Below are 21691 nucleotides of genomic sequence, written 5' to 3'. Positions count from 1 at the left end.
AGCCTTTCTAGTGTCCACGAGCCCTGCCTGGCTAGACTGAATGCATGTATATGTGTGGGGTCTGCGCATGTAGTGTGTATGCATCTGTGTGGAGGGCATATGTATTCAGAGTGTGGGGGGGGACACTACTTGAATGCTTGTGTAAGGGCATGTGTGTACAGAGTACATGGCTGGGAGTGTGTGTGTGTGCGTGCGTGCACGCGCAGGGTGCATCTGGATATGTTTCTATGGATGTGTCAGTGAATGTGTGTGTAAGAATATGAGTGTGTGTGTGTGTTTGAGTGTATGTGTGTGTGTGTGTACAGTGCTCTGGGGCTGGGGGGTGCTTTGTCAAACTGCTTGTGTTTGTGTCACTCTGTGTGCCCGAGGGTGCATTTGTCCCTGTGTCTGTCTGACCTGGGGCTTTCTCACCAGCTCAGCTGGTAACCCTCTGATCCCTGGATTTATCCTGTTGGAGGGGGATCTGGGCCAGGCCAGGCTGGCTGGGTTCAGGGGGATCTGGGACAGGCCGGCTGCTGTCCTATTCACCCTGCAGGGTCCTCACGTGATCATGGGCTTGGGGCTTTGACACCCCCGCAGTCCCACGGCAGGCCCAGCTCTGGCCCTGACAGGGCTCCCCACGACCCCGTAACCCAGGACCACTGAGTGTCAGGGTTGCCAACTTTCTAATTGTACAAAACCGAACACCCTAGCCCCACTCCTTCCCCGAGGCCCCACCACCCACCCCACCTCTTCCCAGAGGCCCTGCCCCCACTCACTACATTTCCCGTCTCTTGGTGGCTCACTCTCCCCCACCCTCACTCACTTTCAATGGGCTGGGGCTGGGGGTTGGGGTGCAGGAGGGGGAGAGGACTCTAACTGGGGGTGCTGGCTTCAGGGTGGTTTAGGGTGCCGGAGGGGCCTGCAGGCGGGGGCAAAGTGCTGGGTTGTGGGAGGAGGTGAGGGCTTCACCTGGGGTTTTGGGCTCTGGGGTGGGGCTGGGGCTGAGGGGTTTCGTGTACAGGAGGGGGCTCCAGGCTGGGGGGTGGGGCTGATGCATTCAGAGTGTGGGAGGGGGCTGTGGGTTGAGGCAGGGGGGTGGGGTGAACGGGGGTATGAGGTCTCTGGCTGGGGGTGCAGGCTCTGGGGTGGGCCCAGGGATGAGGGATTCGTGGTGCAGGAGGAGACTCTAGGTTGGGGGGGGGGGCTCAGGGCTGGGGCTCAGGGTTGGGGCAGTGGCTTCCCTCGGGCGGCTCCCAGTCAGCGACACAGCAGGGCTGAGGTCTGCTCCCTGCCTGGCCTGCCTCCGCGCTGCACCCCGGTCTGGCTCCTAGGTGATGGAGTGAGGGCAGTAGCTCCGTGCGTTGCTCTCATGCACAGGCACCGCCCTTCTCAGCTCCCATAGCCCACGGTTCCCAGGCAGTGGGAGTGCGGAGCCAGTGCTTGGGGCAGGGGTAGTGCGCAGAGTCCCGTGCTCCCCGCCCACCCTGCCTAGGAGCCAGACTTTCTGGCCTCTTCCGGGGTGCAGCGCAGAGCCAGGACAGGTAAGGACTAGTCTGACTTTTAACGGCCCGGTTGGCGGTGCTGGCTCTGCCTCCCTACTGCAGACCTGCCTGGGGCACAGCCCCATAGGTGTCTGTGGGACACGGGGACCCTTCCAGCCCCATAGAGACTTTGGCTGCAAGCACCTGAGCCATTCACTGGCAAACCTCAGTGGAAACCTCTTTATTCCCGGATCCTCGTCCCTGACACGCACCTGGCGCCAGTCAGACCCTGCCGAGCTGGGTCAGCATTGCAGGTGGCGCCCTCCTGTACCCCGTTCCCCATGTGCCACCGAGCTGCCCAGCCTGTGGCCACACAGGGACTAGGGGCAGGGCCTCCTCACATGGGGAGATTCCAGCTCCTGCCCTTTGGGGGCAATTTCTACTCAGCCAATAAGGAGTTGGGGAAGGTCCCTGGGGCAGCTCCCTGTAGGAATATTAATAAAGTAGATAATTAAATGGGTAATTCGTTGGGTTTTTTTTCCTATTAAATTTTTATTAAATTTTAATTTCACACACACACACACACACACACACACACACACCAAACTACATCTATGCGGTAATAATGTGCTACCTAATCTTAATTACACTTGAAACATTTCATTATATACCATATAAATGCTTAAAATATGTCAATTATTTGTATTACCATTTGCAAACAAACCAAATTTGTTTATAAAAATCCAACTGGTTTTACGTCATAAGAACATAAGAACATAAGAAAGGCCGTACCGGGTCAGACCAAAGGTCCATCTAGCCCAGTATCTGTCTACCGACAGTGGCCAATGCCAGGTGCACCCGAGGGAGTGAACCTAACAGGCAATGATCAAGTGATCTCTCTCCTGCCATCCATCTCCATCCTCTGACGAACAGAGGCTAGGGACACCATTCTTACCCATCCTGGCTAATAGCCATTTATGGACTTAGCCACCATGAATTTATCCAGTCCCCTTTTAAACATTGTTATAGTCCTAGCCTTCACAACCTCCTCAGGTAAGGAGTTCCACAAATTGACTGTGCGCTGCGTGAAGAAGAACTTCCTTTTATTTGTTTTAAACCTGCTGCCTATTAATTTCATTTGGTGACCCCTAGTTCTTGTATTATGGGAATAAGTAAATAACTTTTCCTTATCCACTTTCTCAACATCATTCATGATTTTATATACCTCTATCATGTCCCCCCTTAGTCTTCTTTTTTCCAAACTGAAGAGTCCTAGCCTCTTTAATCTTTCCTCATATGGGACCCTCTCTAAACCCCTAATCATTTTAGTTGCTCTTTTCTGAACCTTTTCTAGTGCTAGAATATCTTTTTTGAGGTGAGGAGACCACATCTGTACACAGTATTCGAGATGTGGGCGTACCATGGATTTATATAAGGGCAATAATATATTCTCAGTCTTATTCTCTATCCCTTTTTTAATGATTCCTAACATCCTGTTTGCTTTTTTGACCGCCTCTGCACACTGCGTGGACATCTTCAGAGAACTATCCACGATAACTCCAAGATCTTTTTCCTGACTCGTTGTAGCTAAATTAGCCCCCATCATGTTGTATGTATAGTTGGGATTATTTTTTCCAATGTGCATTACTTTACATTTATCCACATTAAATTTCATTTGCCATTTTGTTGCCCAATCATTTAGTTTTGTGAGATCTTTTTGAAGTTCTTCACAATCTGCTTTGGTTTTAACTATCTTGAGCAGTTTAGTGTCATCTGCAAACTTTGCCACCTCACTGTTTACCCCTTTCTCCAGATCATTTATGAATAAATTGAATAGGATTGGTCCTAGGACTGACCCTTGGGGAACACCACTAGTTACCCCTCTCCATTCTGAGAATTTACCATTAATTCCTACCCTTTGTTCCCTGTCCTTTAACCAGTTCTCAATCCATGAAAGGACCTTTCCTTTTATCCCATGACAGCTTAATTTACGTAAGAGCCTTTGGTGAGGGACCTTGTCAAAGGCTTTCTGGAAATCTAAGTACACTATGTCCACCGGATCCCCTTTGTCCACATGTTTGTTGACCCCTTCAAAGAACTCTAATAGATTAGTAAGACACGATTTCCCTTTACAGAAACCATGTTGACTATTGCTCAAGAGTTTGTTTTTCTATGTGTCTGACAATTTTATTCTTTACTATTGTTTCAACTAATTTGCCCGGTACCGACGTTAGACTTACCGGTCTGTAATTGCCAGGATCACCCTTAGAGCCCTTTTTAAATATTGGCGTTACATTAGCTAACTTCCAGTCATTGGGTACCGAAGCCGATTTAAAGGACAGGTTACAAACCTTGGTTAATAGTTCCGCAACTTCACATTTGAGTTCTTTCAGAACTCTTGGGTGAATGCCATCTGGTCCCGGTGACTTGTTAATGTTGAGTTTATCAATTAATTCCAAAACCTCCTCTAGTGACACTTCAATCTGTGACAGTTCCTCAGATTTGTCACCTACAAAAGCCAGCTCAGGTTTGGGAATTTCCCTAACATCCTCAGCCGTGAAGACTGAAGCAAAGAATCCATTTAGTTTCTCCGCAATGACTTTATCATCTTTAAGCGCTCCTTTTGTATTTTCATCATCAAGGGGCCCCACTGGTTGTTTAGCAGGCTTCCTGCTTCTGATGTACTTAAAAAACACTTTGTTATTACCTTTGGAGTTTATGGCTAGCCGTTCTTCAAACTCCTCTTTGGCTTTTCTTATTACACTCTTGCACTTAAGTTGGCAATGTTTGTGCTCCTTTCTATTTGCCTCACTGGGATTTGACTTCCACTTTTTAAAGGAAGTCTTTTTATCTCTCACTGCTTCTTTTACATGGTTGTTAAGCCACGGTGGCTCTTTTTTAGTTCTTTTACTGTTTTTCTTAATTTGGGGTATACATTGAAGTTGGGCCTCTATTATGGTGTCTTTAAAAAGGGCCCACGCAACTTGCAGGGATTTCACTTTAGTCACTGTACCTTGTAACTTTTGTCTAACTAACCCCCTCATTTTTGTATAGTTCCCCCTTTTGAAATTAAAGGCCACAGTGTTGGGCAGTTGAGATGTTCTTCCCACCACAGGGATGTTGAATGCTATTGTATTATGGTCACTATTTCCAAGCGGTCCTGCTATAGTTACCTCTTGGACCAGCTCCTGCGCTCCACTCAGGATTAAATCTAGAGTTGCCTCTCCCCTTGTGGGTTCCCGTACCAGCTGCTCCATGAAGCAGTCATTTAAAGTATCAAGACATTTTATGTCTGCATTTCGTCCTGAAGTGAAATGTTCCCAGTCAATATGGGGATAATTGAAATCCCCCACTATTATTGGGTTCTTAACTTCCCTTAGCATTTCATCATCACTATTACTGTCCTGGTCAGGTGGTCGATAATAGATCCCTACTGTTATAATTTTATTAGAGCATGAAATTTCTATCCATAGAGACTCTATGGAACCTGTGGATTCGCTTAAGATTTTTACTTCATTTGAATCTACACTTTCTTTAACATATAGTGCCACTCCTCCCCCTGCACGGACTGTTCTGTCCTTCCGATATATTTTGTACCCCGGAATGATTGTGTCGTATTCCGCCTTATCTTTATTTTATGTACAGAGAAACTGAAACACAAATAGGGTAAGGAAGGAAGTGGGCCAAGAGGAGGGGAATTAATTGGTCAGTTAATTAATGATATCTTCCTGTAAGGTTTCTGTTTCACACACTGTCAGACAGGCCTGAAAATGTCATGTAGGGGTCTGTAATAAAAGCCAGCATGTGACTGGCCGCGTGAATCATTGCAAGATGTATGCCTGGGGGAAATGCGTCTCTCTCTCTGGCTGGTCACATTACTAGGAATTAACAGCACTCCTCGTTAGGGGTAAGACAATGAACTTTGGAACTATGCCTAGGAAGGGCAGCAGACCCCACAGTTACTCCTGCAGGACAAGCTGCCAGCGGGCTTGATTTTCTGAGGTGGGGTCATGACCACCCTGGTTGAAACTGCTGGAGAAAGAACTCAGGGATAAGAACTTGTAGGTGGCAGGGGAATTCTTTGTTCGTTGGGTTTAGTATCTAGAAAGCACCTTATGATGTTGTCTTATACGTCACCCTTTGTGTCCAATATTTTGGATCTTGTCACTTGAACCTCAGTTCTGTGCTCATCCATTCATTCTTTTTTGCCCTATGGATCTCAGTGATGATCCTGAGTGACTCTTACCAATTTCCACAGACCCAGATGCTCCAAGAGCGCCTGGTGGAACGGGGATGGGTACTCCAGAGGTCTAGAGGCCAGGCGAGTGCCTACAGCTCATATGTGCAGAGAGAACAAGGCCTGCAAATTACCGCTTGTGTTCCCAGAGGCTGCTGCTTTCCCGGCAAGCCGGCCTCACACAAAGGGTGGGGGGTGGGGGTGAGGCACCACACAACCCTGGGTACACCGGGAAGTGTCATAGGGTGAAAGGGACTTTTAGTTAATTCTCTTAAAGACAAGTTCTGAGTGAAATCTGAACTGTGAGGCTAAGGACTGTGCTCCAAGAGAGAAGCCACAGAACCGCTGATCGGGCTAGTCACCTGGCCTGGCTCCCAGCACAGTGCTTGGCTGTGGTGCGATTCTTTCCTGAGGGTGTCATGTGAGTCTCCTGATTCACAGGGCTCCCAGGAGAAGGGAGTAAACTCCCCCACAAACACCCTGTCCTACTGCTGGGAACCCTGCCTGATCTCTCTCAACCTGCGGTCCCCCCACTCCCACCTCACCTGCAGCTGGAACCCCTCCCCAGTGCCTACACACACACTCCTCCAGCCTGCTCTCCCCCCACCACGCCCATCTCCTGCTGCTGATCGGGACAAGGGGGCTGGGAGCCGGGTTCTGTTCCCAGCTCTGGAACTGACCATGGAAACTCCCCAGGCCCCAGAGCCTGCAGGGAGCTGGAATGCTTCTCCGGAGCTTGGGGATCTTCCCCAGCAGGTACCCCCACGGCAAAGAGACTCACCATCCAGGCCTGCCCTCGCAGCCGGGTGCTTCTCCCCACTCCAGCTTGCTGACCAGCCGGTGAGGCCTCTGGGGGCCCCTTGGCAGCTGTGACCTGTTCCTCGTGCCCCTTTCAGGGTAATCCAAAGTCCAGCCCAAACCACAGGGAAACCCCATGTTTGGTGGCCTCCATGCTGAGGAGGCCCCCATCCGGGGCTTGTCTTTGGTGTCCCTGGCAGCCTTCTCTTCTTCCCCCTGTCTGAGGAGAGCTAGGGGGAGCCAGACCCTTCCTCCGGGCTCCTGCCACTTTCCTGTCCCTGCCGGTCAGTCTTCCCCGGGTCCCTGACCCTCTGTTCCCATCATGTCCTCACAGCTTCTTCCCAGCTGGCTGCGGAGAAGCTTCTGCCAAGCTGCTCCCAGCCTCTCCGGCAGTCACTGGGCTGCATTTCACACAGTCTTCCTGGCCCCCCCAGAGGGAGCTGGTGTTGGGGTTCAGATGAACATGCCACCACATGCACAACTGTGTGATCCCTGGGCGGAGACAAGCAACATACAGCCGGTGACTCTTCACCAGGGGAAACAAGCCAAAGCAGGTGTGCGATCCTCCTGGCAACGAAGCCCAGGTACATTTCACCTCCATGCAGCTGGCCAAGGTCAGCCCAATGCCCCCACCTAGGGTCACTTCACCTCGCTACACAGAGCTAAAGTGCAGCACCTTGCTCCCGGAGGCCGTCCCATGGGGAGGACAATGGTGAGTCTCCATGCAGCCAAGGGCGGCTGCCTTCTGTAGAGTGCGTGAGAGTGACTGTGTGTGTGTGTGTATCTAGCAGGTCCTGCCCCTTGTCACCCAGCCACAAGCCTGTGGGCAAACCAATCAGCCTTGCAGCCCAGCCCAGACTGGGGCATTTGCCAGAGAGAGCCCTGGCTGGGAGCCCAGGGGAAATCGCTGCAAAATATCACCCAGTCTGCATCTCTCTTTCCCTCTGCCTCTCTCTGACAGCTGGCTCCATCGCTCAGCAGGTAACGCCCGGCCTTGGGAACCAAGCGTTGTGAGGTTTGCATCTCACCAGGGTGTTGCCTGCTCCTTCTGATGGGCAGGGAGAGTTTTGTACCAGGGAACATCTGAGAATTAACCCTCAGGATTCCGACCCCCCACCCAGAGTCAGTCTCTCTCATTCCGTTCTTTGCATGAGCCTTATTTGAGTTCTGCCTCTCGGCTCCACTATCCTTCCTGCCCCCCAGCCCTGTCCCCAATCCTGGGAAGTGCAAAGAGCTGGTGGGGGTGGGGCGGACATCACAGCAAGATGCTGTGCCCTGGGACGTTAGGATAGAACATGGCTGCTCCTTCTGGGGAATGTGGCCAGAAATGGTACCAGCCGTGTGTGAGGGTGTTTGTGTGGGTGTGTGAATATGCGTGTGTGTCCATATGCCTCTGCTGTCCCCAGTGGGAGGGGAGGAGTCCTGTTGAGGTGTGGGCTGCTGGGAGGTGTAAATTGGCACGTGTATTTGTATGGGTTTCTGTCCGGTTCTCCATGTGTCTCTATGTGTAAGGCCTGGTCTACACTAGGGGGGGAGTTCGATCCAAGGTACGCAACTATTCGCGTAGCTGAAGTCGAATACCTTAGATCGAATTACTTACCCGTCCAGATGCCGCGGGATCGAAGTCCGCGGCTCCCCCGTCGTCTCCGCCGCCGCCGTTCGCGGTGGTGGAGTTCCGCAGTCGATGGGAGCACGTTCGGAGTTCGATATATCGCGTCTAGATGAGACGCAATATATCAAACTCCGAGAAATCGATGGCTACCCGCCGATATGGCGGGTAGTCTGGACGTACCCTATGTGTACATGTTGCTAGTGCGCCTCCCCCTGGCCGCAAAGGGGATTAGCTCCATTCAAGTCTGGTCCCCCCGCCCCTTCTGTCATGTGCTGTCCCCACGGCCCCTCTCTCACTCTCAGCATGCTCCTGCTTCAGGATCTGACCCTCCATCCCGAGCACTCTCTGTTTCCCCTCCCCGGGGGTATCACAGTGCCAATAGACCAGCTGTCCTCATGCCGCTCCGGACAGGCTTCCAATCCCTGGTCAGGTCTGGTGCCACTTTCCCAGCGGCTGGTAGGGCAACCCAGGCTGACCCACTGCTCCCGGTTCCAGCCTGGTTACCCCTCTGTGCAGCAACTATGGTCTGCTCCATCTCAGACCCTGTTTCTGTTTCCCTGGGTGTGTGGCCCAGTCTGTGTAAAGGGCTTGGGGGCCGAGTGCTGTGTCACGGCAAAGGGGCACTGCGGTGGTGATGGCTGTACGCGCCCTGGGAGCTGCAGAGCAGTGGGTGAAGGGGCAGGGGCATGAGAGGCCAGCTCTGCCTCCCTACTGCAAACCTGCCTGGGGCACAGCCTTCCAGCCCCATAGAGACTTTGGCTGCAAGCACCTGAGCCATTCACTGGCAAACCTCAGAGGAAACCTCTTTATTCCCGGATCCCCGTCCCTGACACGCACCTGGCGCCAGTCAGACCCTGCCGAGCTGGGTCAGCATTGCAGGTGGCGCCCTCCTGTACCCCGTTCCCCATGTGCCACTGAGTCGCCCAGCCTCTTGCCACACAGGGACTAGGGGCAGGGCATCTGAAAGGGAAAGGCCTCATATCCAATCCCCACCCCCTTGAGCCAGCCAGTTCTGGGGCTAGGTCAGAGCCAGGGCCCCCTAAAGAGGAAAGGCCCCAGATTGCACTCCCCAGCCCCCTGAGCCAGCTGGTCCCCTAGGGATGGATCGGAGCCTCTGCACCTTATCCCATTCCCTGATCCCTCTGAGCAATCTAGCTGGATTTCTGACATGCTGCTAGGGTTAAATAACGCTGGATAACAAGTGACTCTGCACCCAACCCCCACAAAAACTCTCCCCTCATTCTGCGTTTGCAGGAAAGTATTTTATTGCAAGAAGCAGCGAGAAAATTGAACTCAGTGACAGCTTCCCCAGGGCTCAGCCTGAGACAACATCCACACAGCATCCAGTGGATCAGGGATGGGGAAGGGCTGCACAGTATAATCGGCACTAGGGGCAGTAGAGGGTGGGGTGGAGAACGGGCAGCTGTCAAGGGGTTCATGGGAATTTTGGTCTGTCTTGGGAGACTAAAAGAGGGCACCCAAACCAAATTAGTCTGAGATTCTCAGTGCCAGCTGGGGGGACTGGGCAACCAGATTTTCACTCGTGTGGATGGGAACTGTGCACCCAGCCTTGGAAATCCCCCTGCAGGCCCCAAGCTGCCGGCTCATGGGATAAGGGGACACACTGATTGCCCCTGTGGAGACTCATGGTGGGTGCTGCTCAGGAGGGGCAAGGATGGGGCAGAGGAGCCCCTAGCAACCTCAGGAGCAAAGTTGGGCCAGGGGGCAAGAGGGATCCCCTGCTTCCTGCTCATGACAAGTATTTTGGATCTAAGTGCATGGGCAGATTAGAGTTACAGGCCACGCGGACCCTGGTGACACGAACTGAGGCCCTGTATCTACAGTGCCTTGGGCGGGAGCCAGGTGCCTCCCGGCACGTGGTGACACGGAAAGTTCTTTTGCTGTCATAGAGGTTCCTCTTGATGTGTCTTCCTCCGCGTCTGCAGATGTCTCGGAGCTGGCCAGCGGGCTCGTGGATGAAGGTGTTGATGGGTTTGCAGACGAGGTGGGTCAGGGCCCTGCGCTGCATCAGGAGGTCGCAGTAGTTCTGGTTGTTGGGGACTCTGGACCTGGGGAAGTCGACGTGCTGGTTCACAAACTGCTGGTAGCTGGCGCCATCGGTGATCTGGGCCAGGCCAGTGGTCAGCAGGACAAGGGGCAGCAGGAGTACAGGTCCCCTCGGGGCCATGGCCATCTCTGTCACTGGATCAACCTGCAGTGGGGAGAGGGGGAGATGGATGGAGACAGCATGGGTGGGGATCTGCCTCCTCCCTGGAACCTCCTAAGCCTGAAGCCTGGGTATCCCATTATCCCCTCCCACCCTACTTTGCCCCCAAAGGCCCATCCTCACCCATGACCTCATCCCACTCTACCCTCAGAGCCCCTCACCCTCCCACCCCTCTGCCCCAAATATGGGAGAGTTTTTTTTATTTTTGTCACATGGCACCTAAATACCCTGCCGAAGATCTGGGACCCCATTGTGCCAGGCACTGCACAGACCCCAGTTGAGATCAGGGCCTCCCCCCTCTAACCACTGTTCCCCATTCCCCTCCAGAGGTGGAGATAGAACCCAGGAGTCCTGATTCCCAGTTCCCCTGCTCTAACCACTGGATCATACCACCCCCCAGAAACAAACCCTGGAGTTTCAGCCCCATGTGACACTATTCTCTCCTCTCTCCCAGCTGGTGGAATCTCCTGAAACTTACCCACGTCCTTGTTCCTTTACTGTCATCAGAGTGATGAATCTCAGTGACTGCTCCATCCATATTGGGCTCAGACTGCTGAGCTGAACCTCACCCTCATCTTCCTTCCTGTTGTGTGGCAGGTTATATAGAGCCAAGAAGGACTTGGAGGCGGGAGGAGTGGGTGGGGAAATCCTGTAAACAATTGGGTCAGCAGGACTTTCTGATATCTGGCAATTCAAAGGAGTGACATAGTAGGCAGGGCATAGGTGGAGAATAAATATCAGGTGTCCTGCTAGAGACCTGGACTTCACAGAAACATCTCAGGGTGTGTCTACCCAGCAAACAAAGGTGTGATTTTAGTGCAGGTGGGCAGAGCTATGCCAGTCATAATCCAGCTAGTGCGGGTAACAATAGCGGGCAGCACAGGCTTCATCATAGAGTAGATGCCCCAGTACCAGCCCACCAGAGACTCTGGGTACCTACTCTGGTTACCAGCCTGTGCTGAAGTCCAGGCCACTATATCTCGACTGTCCTTCTTACCTGTGTTAGCTAGATTAAAGCTAGCGTAGCAATGCTGACGCGTGCTACAAATACTCTTCATTTGCTGCAGACAGAGCCTGAGTCCTGACCCACTGGCACCTTCTGAATCTGGCCCAAGCCTAGAAACTTGCAGCTCTGCCAGTGCCCCTCACTCCAGCCCTGTGGTCCCTGCAATCCCCGCCCTGGGCTCTCCCCACCCACACACGCAGAGCTCTGCTAATACCCCTCGATCTCAGCCTGCAGCCCCCTATTGTCCCTCTGCCCCGGGCTCCCCACAGACACATTTGTGCTGGTTTCCTTCAATCCTGACCAGCAGCCCCACCACCCTCCCTTCCGCAGGCAGCCCTGAACTTTAATGAGGAACTATAAAAATGGCTTCTTCTCATCTGATTAGCAGGCCATCCAGTTTCCAAAAGCAGAGCAGAAAGAGAGCATGAGGCAAAGCTCTGCATCCAAACACCCCGAGGGCTGAGATTTTATCAGGCACTAAGGAATTTGGAGGCCATGAGAATTAGTGGGAAACTAGGCATCTAAATCCCTTTGTTGATTTGAAGGTGGCAGTCACAGGACACATATCCCTGGGGCTGTTGGGGTGTCAGAACAGGAAGAGAGGAGATTAGCCGGCTCCCAGTAGATCAAACTCAGACTTAAGGGCCGGGCGTGATGACACACCTCACACATCCACGTATGGTGGCCACTCACCAGGGCCGGCTCCAGGTACCAGCGAAGAAAGCAGATGCCTGGGGCAGCCAATAGAAAGGGGCGGCACTCCTTCCGTTATTGGGGTGGCACGTCCGGGGGTCTGCGGCGGCACTTTGGCGGCAGCTCAATCGGGTTTTTCTTTTCTTTTCTTTTTTTTTCCTTCACTGCTTGGGGCAGCAAAATAGCTGGAGCTGGACCTGCCACTCACACAATCCCAGAATCCCAGAAATGGTGGTACTTCTGGGAATGGGGTGACCCCACTCCCACCAGCGTGATCTATCAGGACATGATGTGAATAAGGTCATGCCACATGAAGGACACCATTTTGAAGAGCGCACCACTCTACCCTCATACATGCCAGATCACGTGGGCCAGGGCAGAATGGTGCGTTCTTCAAAATGGTGTCCCCTATCTGATACTGGACAAAAGCACATCCCATTGTGTCTGGGGACAAGCCACCTAAAAAGAGGAGTCTATGGTTCAAAACCAGACGAATGGCCAACCTGCAGCTGTGTGATTCTTTCCCTTCAGGGTAAGAACGATTCGCCAAAGGAAAAAGAATTTCGAGTGGATGCCATTGGGTGTCTGCCCTATTTGTGAGGGGCAGAAATGTGCCCTTGGAAATTTTATAATGAACAGAGAGAAAGAGAGAGATGAGAAAGAGAGAGAGAGAGAGAGTAGTGTAGTAATTTTTTTTCTCTTGAGACTGAAGCCAGGTCTGGAGTTTTCAACAGGGCCGACCATAGGGGGAGGCAAGTGGGGCAATTTGCCCCAGGCCCCAGGCCCCGCAGGGGCCCCTGGGACGTTATTGATATAAACTGGAACCATATAGAACATGGTTTGCAACCAAGGTCCTGTAGTGGCACCAAATCTTATGTAAAAGGGGGTCATGTAAGGTGTCTAAGACCAGGTTATGGGTTGCTGGTTATGATTATGCTGTCTGTATGTATGCATCATTTTGTAGTTGAAGTTATAAGTATTGGCTCTATACTGTCTGTATTTTGTATTTGTTCTCTGCTTCTGGGTAACATCCCAGACAAGTTGGTGTTAGCTCTGCCTAGCCTGCTTGATGGCCCATTAAGGACCATCAGCTACACAATTGACCCATGGAGAGAAGGCAGACACACCTTGTAACTCAGCAAAGTATGCAGGGACTGGCCCATGTGACTCCAGACTCCATTTTGCTGTAATTTTCCATAGTAAGGACAAAGAGATTCTTACACCTGGAAAACCTATATAAGGCTGATGCCTCATCTCCATCTTGTCTTCAGTCCTGCTTCTTACCTCTGGAGGGACTTTGCTACAAGCTGAAGCTCTACACAAGGGACTGATGACCCATCCCAGCTGGGGATGTTCTCCAGAGACTTGATTTGAACCTGCAGTTTACTCCATCATTGCTACAAGCCTGAACTAAGAACTCTGCCATTACTGTATGTAATTGATTCCATTTAACCAATTCTAGCTCTCATCTCTACCTTTTTCCCTTTATGAATAAACCTTTAGGTTTTAGATTCTAAAGGATTGGCAACAGCGTGATTTGTGGGTAAGATCTGATCTGTATATTGACCTGGGTCTGGGGCTTGATTCTTTGGGATCGAGAGAACCTTTTTCTTTTATTGGGGTGTTGGTTTTCATAACCATTCATCCCCAATATGGATGAGTGGCACTGGTGGGGATACTGGGAGACTGGAGTGTCTAAGGAAATTGCTTGTGTGACTTGTGGTTAGCCAGTGGGGTGAAACCAAAGTCCTTTTTGTCTGGCTGGTTTGGTTTGCCTTAGAGGTGGAGAAACCCCAGCCTAGGGTTGTGACTGCCCTGCTTGAGCAATTGGTCCTGAATTGGCACTTTCAGTTGGGTCCCGCCAAAACCACATCGTCACAGCCCCCACGAGAGTTTTTTGGGGCCCCGGAGCGGGGTCCTTCACTCGCTCCAGGGGCCCCGGAAAACTCTCACGGGGCCCAGGCCCCCGGAGCTTCTTTCACTCCGGGTCTTCGGCAGCCGAAGTCCCGGGTCTTCGGTGGTAATTCGGCAGCAGGGGGCCCCCGCCGTGGGTCTTCGGGGCACTTCGGTGGCAGGTCCCAGAGTGGAAAGACCCCCCACTGCCGAATTACCACCAAAGTGGGGATCCCCCGCCGCCGAAGACCCCAGGCCCCTTGAATCCTCTGGGCGGCCCTGGTTTTCAAAGGGAGCAGGTTGGTTGGGTTGGGCAGGGTTGGGGTTTCGGCTTGCTCACCCATTGGCTCTGGGCATTGGAAGGATGGTGGTGTGTGGAAAGAGACACTTGGAGGAATGTACAGGACACAAACACGCACAGGGCATAACACTGGAGACAGACAAGGCTCTGACTGACCCAAGCCAGGTGTACTCGCCTCGCACTGGGCAGGGAAGGGTTAACCCTGCGCTGTGAGCCAAGGAAGCCACACACCCTTTGCCCCTGCTGGGCCTGCTCCAACTGGAGCACCAGTATAAAAGGGAGCAGCTCAGCTCAGTCAAGGCTGGCTGCTGAGGAGGGGGATGCACGTTGCCATGTCCAGCCCAGGAGCCACTGAAGTCCCAGATTGCAGAAGCCAGACCTGCCAAGACCCAGGCTGATACCTGGCTACTGAGGATGTCCGAGGCAGAGCAGAGCCGCAGAGAGCTACACAGGCCAGGTGATCCAGGAGACACCGGGATCACTGGATCAGGACACAGGGTAGGAAGTAGCCCAGAAGGACTATACAATGATCCAATTACCGAACCGAGCAATAAGCAAGTGTGTTTCTCTAGGCTCCCCGCTGACTCAGTGACGAGTACACTTACCACTGATAGGGCCCTCGGCTGGGGCCTGGTGGAGTAGGGAGGGCCCAGGTCCCCCTACCCTGGCCACGAAACCCCCCTTAGGTGGTGACTCATTCCCCCTTACAGCCATTAAACCACTTCTATAGTGACTCTGGCCATTGGCCCTCACATCCCCAAGGGAGAGGTCAGCTATATTGACTCTCGCCACTAGGCCACAGAGTCCTGTGAGGGAGGGTCCTCTATACTGACTCTGGCCATTGGGCCACTCAGTCCTGAAGGAGAGGGCCCTAATATAGACTCTGGCCTTTAGGCCACACTGCCCTGGGGGAGAGGACAGCTACATTGACTCTGGACACTAGGTGTGGTGTTTAGATGCTGCTTGTAATTATTAGAACTGGGAGCACTGGCTCCTGGGAATCTGAAAGGACAGGAAACAGGAAGGAGTTGAGGAGGCTGAGTGAGAGTGCAGCAGCTTGGTAAAGAGGTTTCCACTGTAAAAATAAAGTCCTGTTGAAGTTTGTTAGTACCTTGCCTGGTTGATATAACATTTTGGCAACAAGGATGGATCTTCTGCCTCTGGACCCACCTGAACCCTTTCTGCAAAGCCCAGGTGAGCCTCCAATTGCTTTTACTGTCTGGATCCATATGTTTGAGACTTATCTGCTTGCAATCGGTGCTACAGAGATTTCTGAAGTGAGAAAGCTGCTCTGCTAATCCACTGCCTTGGAGCAGAAGGGCAGTGTGTATTTTACACTTTTCCCCTTGCCAATGATGAATATGAGACTGCACTCACTGCATTCGAGAACTTTTTTGTGCCAAAGTGAATGTAGTAGCTAATCGCTACAGATTTCGCCAGCGTGAGCAGAAACCAGGGAGACTATAATGCAGTATATTGCTTCCCTGAGGAGTCTGATTGTAATTTGTGACTTTGGGAGTATGGCAGATGAGATGATTAGAGACCAGCTCATTGAGAAAACAACCATGCTTTGTGTAAGAGAACACTTACTTCTAGAACCACAATTTACACTAGAGAAAGCAATAACCATTGCTACTCAGATTGAATCAGCTACAGCTGAAGCCAAAACAATGAGCAGAGATACAGGAGGCACAGTCCAGGCTGTGACTCATTTGCAGAAAAGTTCACTATCGCTGCAGACAAACAATTGAAGGAGGAAAACTAATGAAAAGCCACTGAATCAGCAAATTCAAAATACAGTAAAAGCTTTTGCTGTGGATCCCCACAACTCCTTGCAACCTACACAGGATGTCCAGCAAAAGTAGCTCAGTGCAATCATTGCAAAAAGATTGAGTATTTTGCTAAAGTATGTGGCAGTAGCCAGTTCAATCAACAGGTGCATGCAGTTACAATACCAGGTGTTACTGTGCTGATGTGGACAAAACCACTACTGCACATATTCCAGAACAGATAAAGTGCTCTGTAAATGTTTCCGCCATATCCTCAGGCAAATCACACTCTATTCAGCTAATGCTGGACATTGGCTCAGCAGTATCTATACTACCTGATTCCATCTATTTGCATTACTTTAAAGATGTGCCTCTTACTGAACCCAAACTTCAGTTGATGTGCTATTTGAAAAACCATATCCCAGTACATGGCTGCCTGCCAGCAATAGTTACTTTTGGTGACTGCTGTGTAACTGCAGAGTTCTGCATTGTCCACAAAGGCACTCCTATCCTTGGCAGAGATTTATTGGCTGCTTTAAATCTCAGAGTAGTTAATGGATTTATTGATCTTCCTCAGCAAAGCACTCTTGTAGTACACACACTAGTTTCATCTGGGACCCACCTGACTCCACCCGCTCACTCAAAGTGACACAGGAGGTTCCCCTCCTCAGGCTAGGAAAGGTTGCCTACTGGTTAAAGCACAGGCCTTGGGCTCAGGTGTTCTGAGTTTGATTCTCTGCTCTGCCACAGACTCCCTGCTTAGTCTCAGGAAAGTCGCTTCATCTCTCAGTGCCCTAGATCCCCCCCCTCTTCCAAATGGGGCTAATGCTTCCCTGCCTCCTAGGCTAAATCCATTCATGCCTGTGTGATGCAAAGCAGGGGGGATAGCTCAGTGGTTTGAGCATTGGCCTGCTCAACCCAGGGCTGTGAATTCAATCCTTGAATCAGCAGGAACTCCACCTCCCACTCCCCATCTGCAAGTGTCTCAGGGGGCAGGTGCAGATAAAGGTGTTGGGGTATTCGCAAGTGGGCCGGGCCAGCCCTGGCACCTCAATAGAGCCGCTGGTCTTCGGGAAGTCAACATGTTGGGTTGTGAACTGCCAGCTGCTGGCACCCGCCCTGAGCTGGGCCAGGCAAGAGGCCAGCAGGGTGGGCAAGTGCAGGGGCATGGTCCCTACAGAGCCACAACTGGGTCTGTCACTGGATCGACCTGCTGTGAGGAGAGGGGAGGGGATGGATCGGATGGAGACCCCGCTCCCCTCCCAGAGTTGGGAGAGAACCCAAGAGTTCTGGCTCTCAGTCCTCCTGCTCTAACTACTAGACTCCACTCCCCTCAGAGCTGGGGATAGAACCCAGGAGTCCTGACTCCCAGGTCCCTCACTGGCCTCTTTTTGTTGCCCAGTTCATACTCCCACCGCCACCACCAATAGACTTCCATAGCGAACCCTCTGCACTGGCTGGGGTGACTCTGGCAGTGGTGCTGGGGACAGGATCTGCCTCCTTGGGCGTTGGGCTCTCCTGCCTCAGTTTTGGAGATGCCCTATTCCACAGTCGGTCCCCGACTCCCCCATGGGCTGGGGCTGCAGCTCCCATCAGCCAGATGGACCCAGCACCTGCATAGCTGAGGGTCACTAAACCTCCGTCCCCTCCAGGGTCTGTTCTATAAAGCTCGACCGGCGGAATGCGCAGCAGTTTGGGTGCAACTTTGGGTGCGCGTGCGTGCGTGTGTGCGTGTGTCCCTGCTGCCCCCTGCTGGAGAGAATGGGCCCTACTCCGTCTGTGTGACAGAGGCTGTGATTGTGTCTCTCTGTGACTGCACATTTGTGTGTAGATATGGATGGGAACCTCTGTTTGCGCGCACAGAGGTACCGGTGTGCGCCGTGTCTCCCTGTGTTTGTACCTCTGTTTTTTTTGTGGGAATGTTTAGGGGGGTTGTCCCCCATGTTTTTGACCAGAGTGCTTAGCCAGCTTTCAGGGGCCTGCAGCTTGTTCCTGCTAGGAGGAGAAATGGGGTGATGGAGTCAGGTATATTTGGGCGCATCTGCACAGCAGCTGGAGGTGTAATTCCCAGCACGGGTAGACAGGCAGGTGCTAGCTCTACTGGAGCGAGCACTCTACAAACAGCAGTGTGGCCATGGCAGCACAGACTTGCTGCCCGAGAACACACCTGCCTGACCCCTGGGTACGTATGCAACGTGTCTAGCCCAAGATGCTGCCTGTGCCATTTAAGAATGAAACAAGATGAGATATTTTGTTTGCTCACTGTTCCAAGCCTCCCTCCTGCCAGCACTCTGCCCAAAAGCTCTCCCTAGGCACTTTCTCCAGGCCATGTGCATGGTGCCCTTGCGTTCTGTCTTCCGTCCTTGGCTTTCTGCTCCTTCTGGGTTCTGTTTCTCACTACATCTACCACACGCACACAGGGACACCGCTGCAAACCAATCAGCCCTGGATTCATTATCAGAAAGGAGTGCACACACACACACACACACACACACACGTCCTCCCGTTGAGCTGCGTAGCTAACTCTGACACCCAGCCTGGCATGTGGCTTTGTTTGGGTGGAGGCTATCTAGGTCAGAAAGGACCTTGATTGTTTTTTACGTTCATCCTGAAAAAAAGGCAGCTGTTTTTTGCCCAGTCAAGGAGTTTGAATCTAACCCAGGGCCGTCTGGAAGGCTGGGGCACGGGGGAGGATGGATGTGGCTGGATGGGTGTGTGGATGGGTGTGATTGTGTATGGAGGTGCACTTGTGCATGCGCAGGTATGGATGGATGTGAGTAGGCGGTGTGTGTAAACACAGGCGGTTGTGTATGTCGGGGGATGTATGTATGGCGGTATATATGAATGGGTGGCTATAGATCGGGGGTGGGGGTTGGATGGAAGGATGCGTTTCTGTGTGTGTGGCTGGCTGGACTGAGCCAGGACTCCTGGGTTTCATTGCGGTTAGTGTGAATTGGCCCCACATCAGACTCTGCCCCCTCCTCCCCTCCCCCACATTCCTGATACTGAACCCCCAGCTCTGCCCCTACACTGGAGTCACTCCGGATTGACACCCTGGCAGTGGCAACATGTCCAGCCCAGCCAGTCCCCTCCCTAGAGCAAGCCACACAGGCTCTGATTCTCATAGAAACCCAGGCCCAGATTTGGCCTGAATGGGGCTGTCCATCATCCCAGCAGCCTGGACCAGCCCCAACCCCCATCCTAGGGCCTGCGCAGCCCCGCTGGCTCGCCGGGTGACGGTTGGTGGTTGGGATGTTGCTGGATCCCTCCCTGTGGCCTGGGGCAGGCTGCTCTCCCCGGGATGGTCGGGGGGGACGGGGAAACCCTGCACACGCAGGGGAAGTTTTCACAACCCAGGCTAGGGCAATGCGCTAACAGTTGGTGACTCCACTGGGCGATGGGATGTGCCAATGGCTGCTCGTTCTCTGCTGTTAACCTGGGATCACACCCACCTCTGAGGCGCCACATGCCGCACCCTGTGGAGAGCGAGGGAGCTATGTGCAGTATTTTTTATTCTACCCCCACCCCTGCCCCCGGTTACTTGTTTGCAACGAACCTACCAGACAGCCAGGAGTTAAATCAAAGGGAGGAAAGGAAACCGTGGGAGGAAACAATGGCTGAGTCTAGGATCAGAGGGCCGCCCTCACCGAAACAATGCTGGCCTCGGGCATGAGGAGTGGGTGGCCAGCAGATGGAAGCTGGGTCCATGGCGTTAACACAGTTGGGACCCTGGGGGGCTGCAGGGTGGGTGGATTCACCCAAAGGGAGGTGCAGAAGGCACGGCTGGGCACCTGCAGGGGGCATTTGAGAGGGAGGTAATTGGCAGTTTGCCCTGTATAATTAAATCCAGTCCCACACACTTGACAGCAACCAACCCCCCGGGTGCTGCTAAACTCAGCCATCCAAAGGGCACGAGCCAGGCCTCTCAAACATCCCGAGATCAGCTTCCAAATCATGAGGTTTTTGCAATAATTCCTGCGGGGTCATTTTCTTTGCCTCCTGACGTTAGCACAATCACGGCTTCAATGTGTCCTCCACCACCTCAATCCAGTGCTGAGGGACTGGAGGGGAGAAAATTTGACTGTGGAAAAAATGATTCCCCTGCCCCAGCTTTTCAGCAACTGGAAATGGGGAAAAGTTTGTCCAAAAAGCTAAGGTTTGGGGGTTCTGATGAAAAATCATCACTATGCCAGGAAAGCCCATTTTTCTATCAGAAAAAAAATATTCCACCTGAAGCCACATTCTGCAGCCTGGAATAGCACAAAACAGCGCTGGGCCTCAGCTCATGCAGCTTATTAACAGTGCTCTGTGCTTGTAGTTAAGAGTTAGCATCTACTTAGGTATCCTTCAGAGAGTAGCTCTGTGGCTAAAAGTGTGGTCTAGACTATGGGACAGCTAGGTTCTGTCCCCAGAATTGACTCCTTAAGCACATTACTTGAGCTGGGATGTTCCTTTTGACAGTCCAAATACAAGAGACTATTCAATAATCCACTCTGACTTCCTATATAGCAAAAGCCAGAGAATTTCATCCAGTTACTTTTCTGTTGAGCAATAATTGTGGTTAGCTAAAGCATTTTCCACAAAGACCTACAGTCCTGATAAGAGATTGCAAATCTACCATTTCTCTGTGAAAAACGCATGCCTCATTTCTAACTTGAATGTGTCTAGCTCTAATGTCCAATCACTGGTTCTTGTTGCGGTTTTCTCTGTTACATTAAAGTGCCCTTTACTACCTCGTGTTTTTTCCCCTGTGAAGGTACTAACAAGGATTGGGTTAAACCTCACTGAAAGTGGTGGGTGGAACAGCCATCCTTCATTACTGATAAATGTAACAATTAAGCTCATTTATAGAACCAGATAGCTAGCAGCCTCCACCCAAACACAGTTGTATGTAAGACACATGTGGGTAGAGGGGTTTCCCTGAAGGTTGTCCGATGGAGGGGTGTGTGCCTGTCTCAGAGAGATAAGCATGAGAAACAGCAATGAAGCTGAGCGAGAAGCCGCAGAAAGCCAAGAATGCAGCTGAAACAAACACTGGGAATGTGGCCCTGACAAAAGCCTAGAGAGAGAGCTTTGGGGCAGAGTGCTGGCTAGAAAGGGGCATGGAACTATGAGCAAAGAAACTGCCTCCTGCTGTTTGCTTCTTCCCATGTTCAGGGAAACAAGACTTTTAACGTAAACAGGATTGCACAAGAGAAACTCTGGAATCCAACATCAGTTTCTCTTCCTGATGGAAACAACCTGCTAGACCCTGAATTTTGGCTAACCACTTGGGTCAAAAAGGGGTAAACACTGCTGTCAGGAGTGGGATCCAGTTTCCAAGGAGAGAGACTGTGAGCTGCTACTCCTACTGAAGCCAGATGGAACCAGTAATGGAGGTGCTCGCAGATGGCCAAAAGGCAGTAAAACAAGCTCTTTAAACAAGATCTAGAGGCTCCCGAACGGGAATTAAAACAGCAACTGGAGCTTTTGCAGAAAGGGCTGAAGTTTAACATCGTGGCCCAAATGAATGGCTGGGAAGAGGGACAGAAAAACGGGGGGGGGGGGGCCTTTCAGCCAATGTAAATGGCCCAGCTCTGGCAGTTGGGCAGAACTTATCCACAGAAAAGAGACTGTCTTTATCTACATCTGGCAGAAACCCTTGATATGTGGTTTGGAGGCAGCCATCAATCTGAGCTGGCCAATGCACAAC

The 21691-nt window shown here is 52.1% G+C and overlaps 2 protein-coding genes across 4 annotated transcripts in view; both read right to left on the bottom strand.

Annotated features, from left to right (window-relative positions):
• LOC120379758 (ribonuclease-like) overlaps window positions 1–21691 on the bottom strand; it is a 67986-nt gene that overhangs the window by 39666 nt on the left and 6629 nt on the right. The window lies entirely within an intron of this gene.
• On the bottom strand, window positions 9398–14933 carry LOC120379759 (ribonuclease-like). Of its 3 annotated transcripts, none has more exons than XM_039497268.1 (3): window positions 14836–14933; window positions 10816–10986; window positions 9398–10322 (listed from the first exon to the last, which is right to left on the bottom strand). In XM_039497268.1, exons 2-3 carry the CDS (start codon window positions 10873–10875, stop codon window positions 9861–9863), a joined length of 522 nt encoding a protein of 173 aa, XP_039353202.1. In that variant the 5' UTR covers window positions 10876–10986; window positions 14836–14933; the 3' UTR covers window positions 9398–9860. The 3 variants fall into 3 exon arrangements, with proteins under 3 accessions (XP_039353202.1, XP_039353201.1, XP_039353203.1); XM_039497267.1 differs by lacking the exon at window positions 14836–14933 and adding an exon at window positions 12037–12079; XM_039497269.1 differs by lacking the exon at window positions 14836–14933 and having other exon boundaries at window positions 10816–11189.

The sequence above is a fragment of the Mauremys reevesii genome, linkage group 13, assembly GCF_016161935.1.
Source record: "Mauremys reevesii isolate NIE-2019 linkage group 13, ASM1616193v1, whole genome shotgun sequence".
Lineage (NCBI taxonomy): Eukaryota > Metazoa > Chordata > Testudines > Geoemydidae > Mauremys > Mauremys reevesii.
Note: the sequence above shows the minus strand (reverse complement) of the source record. Positions and strands in the feature narration are given on the sequence as shown.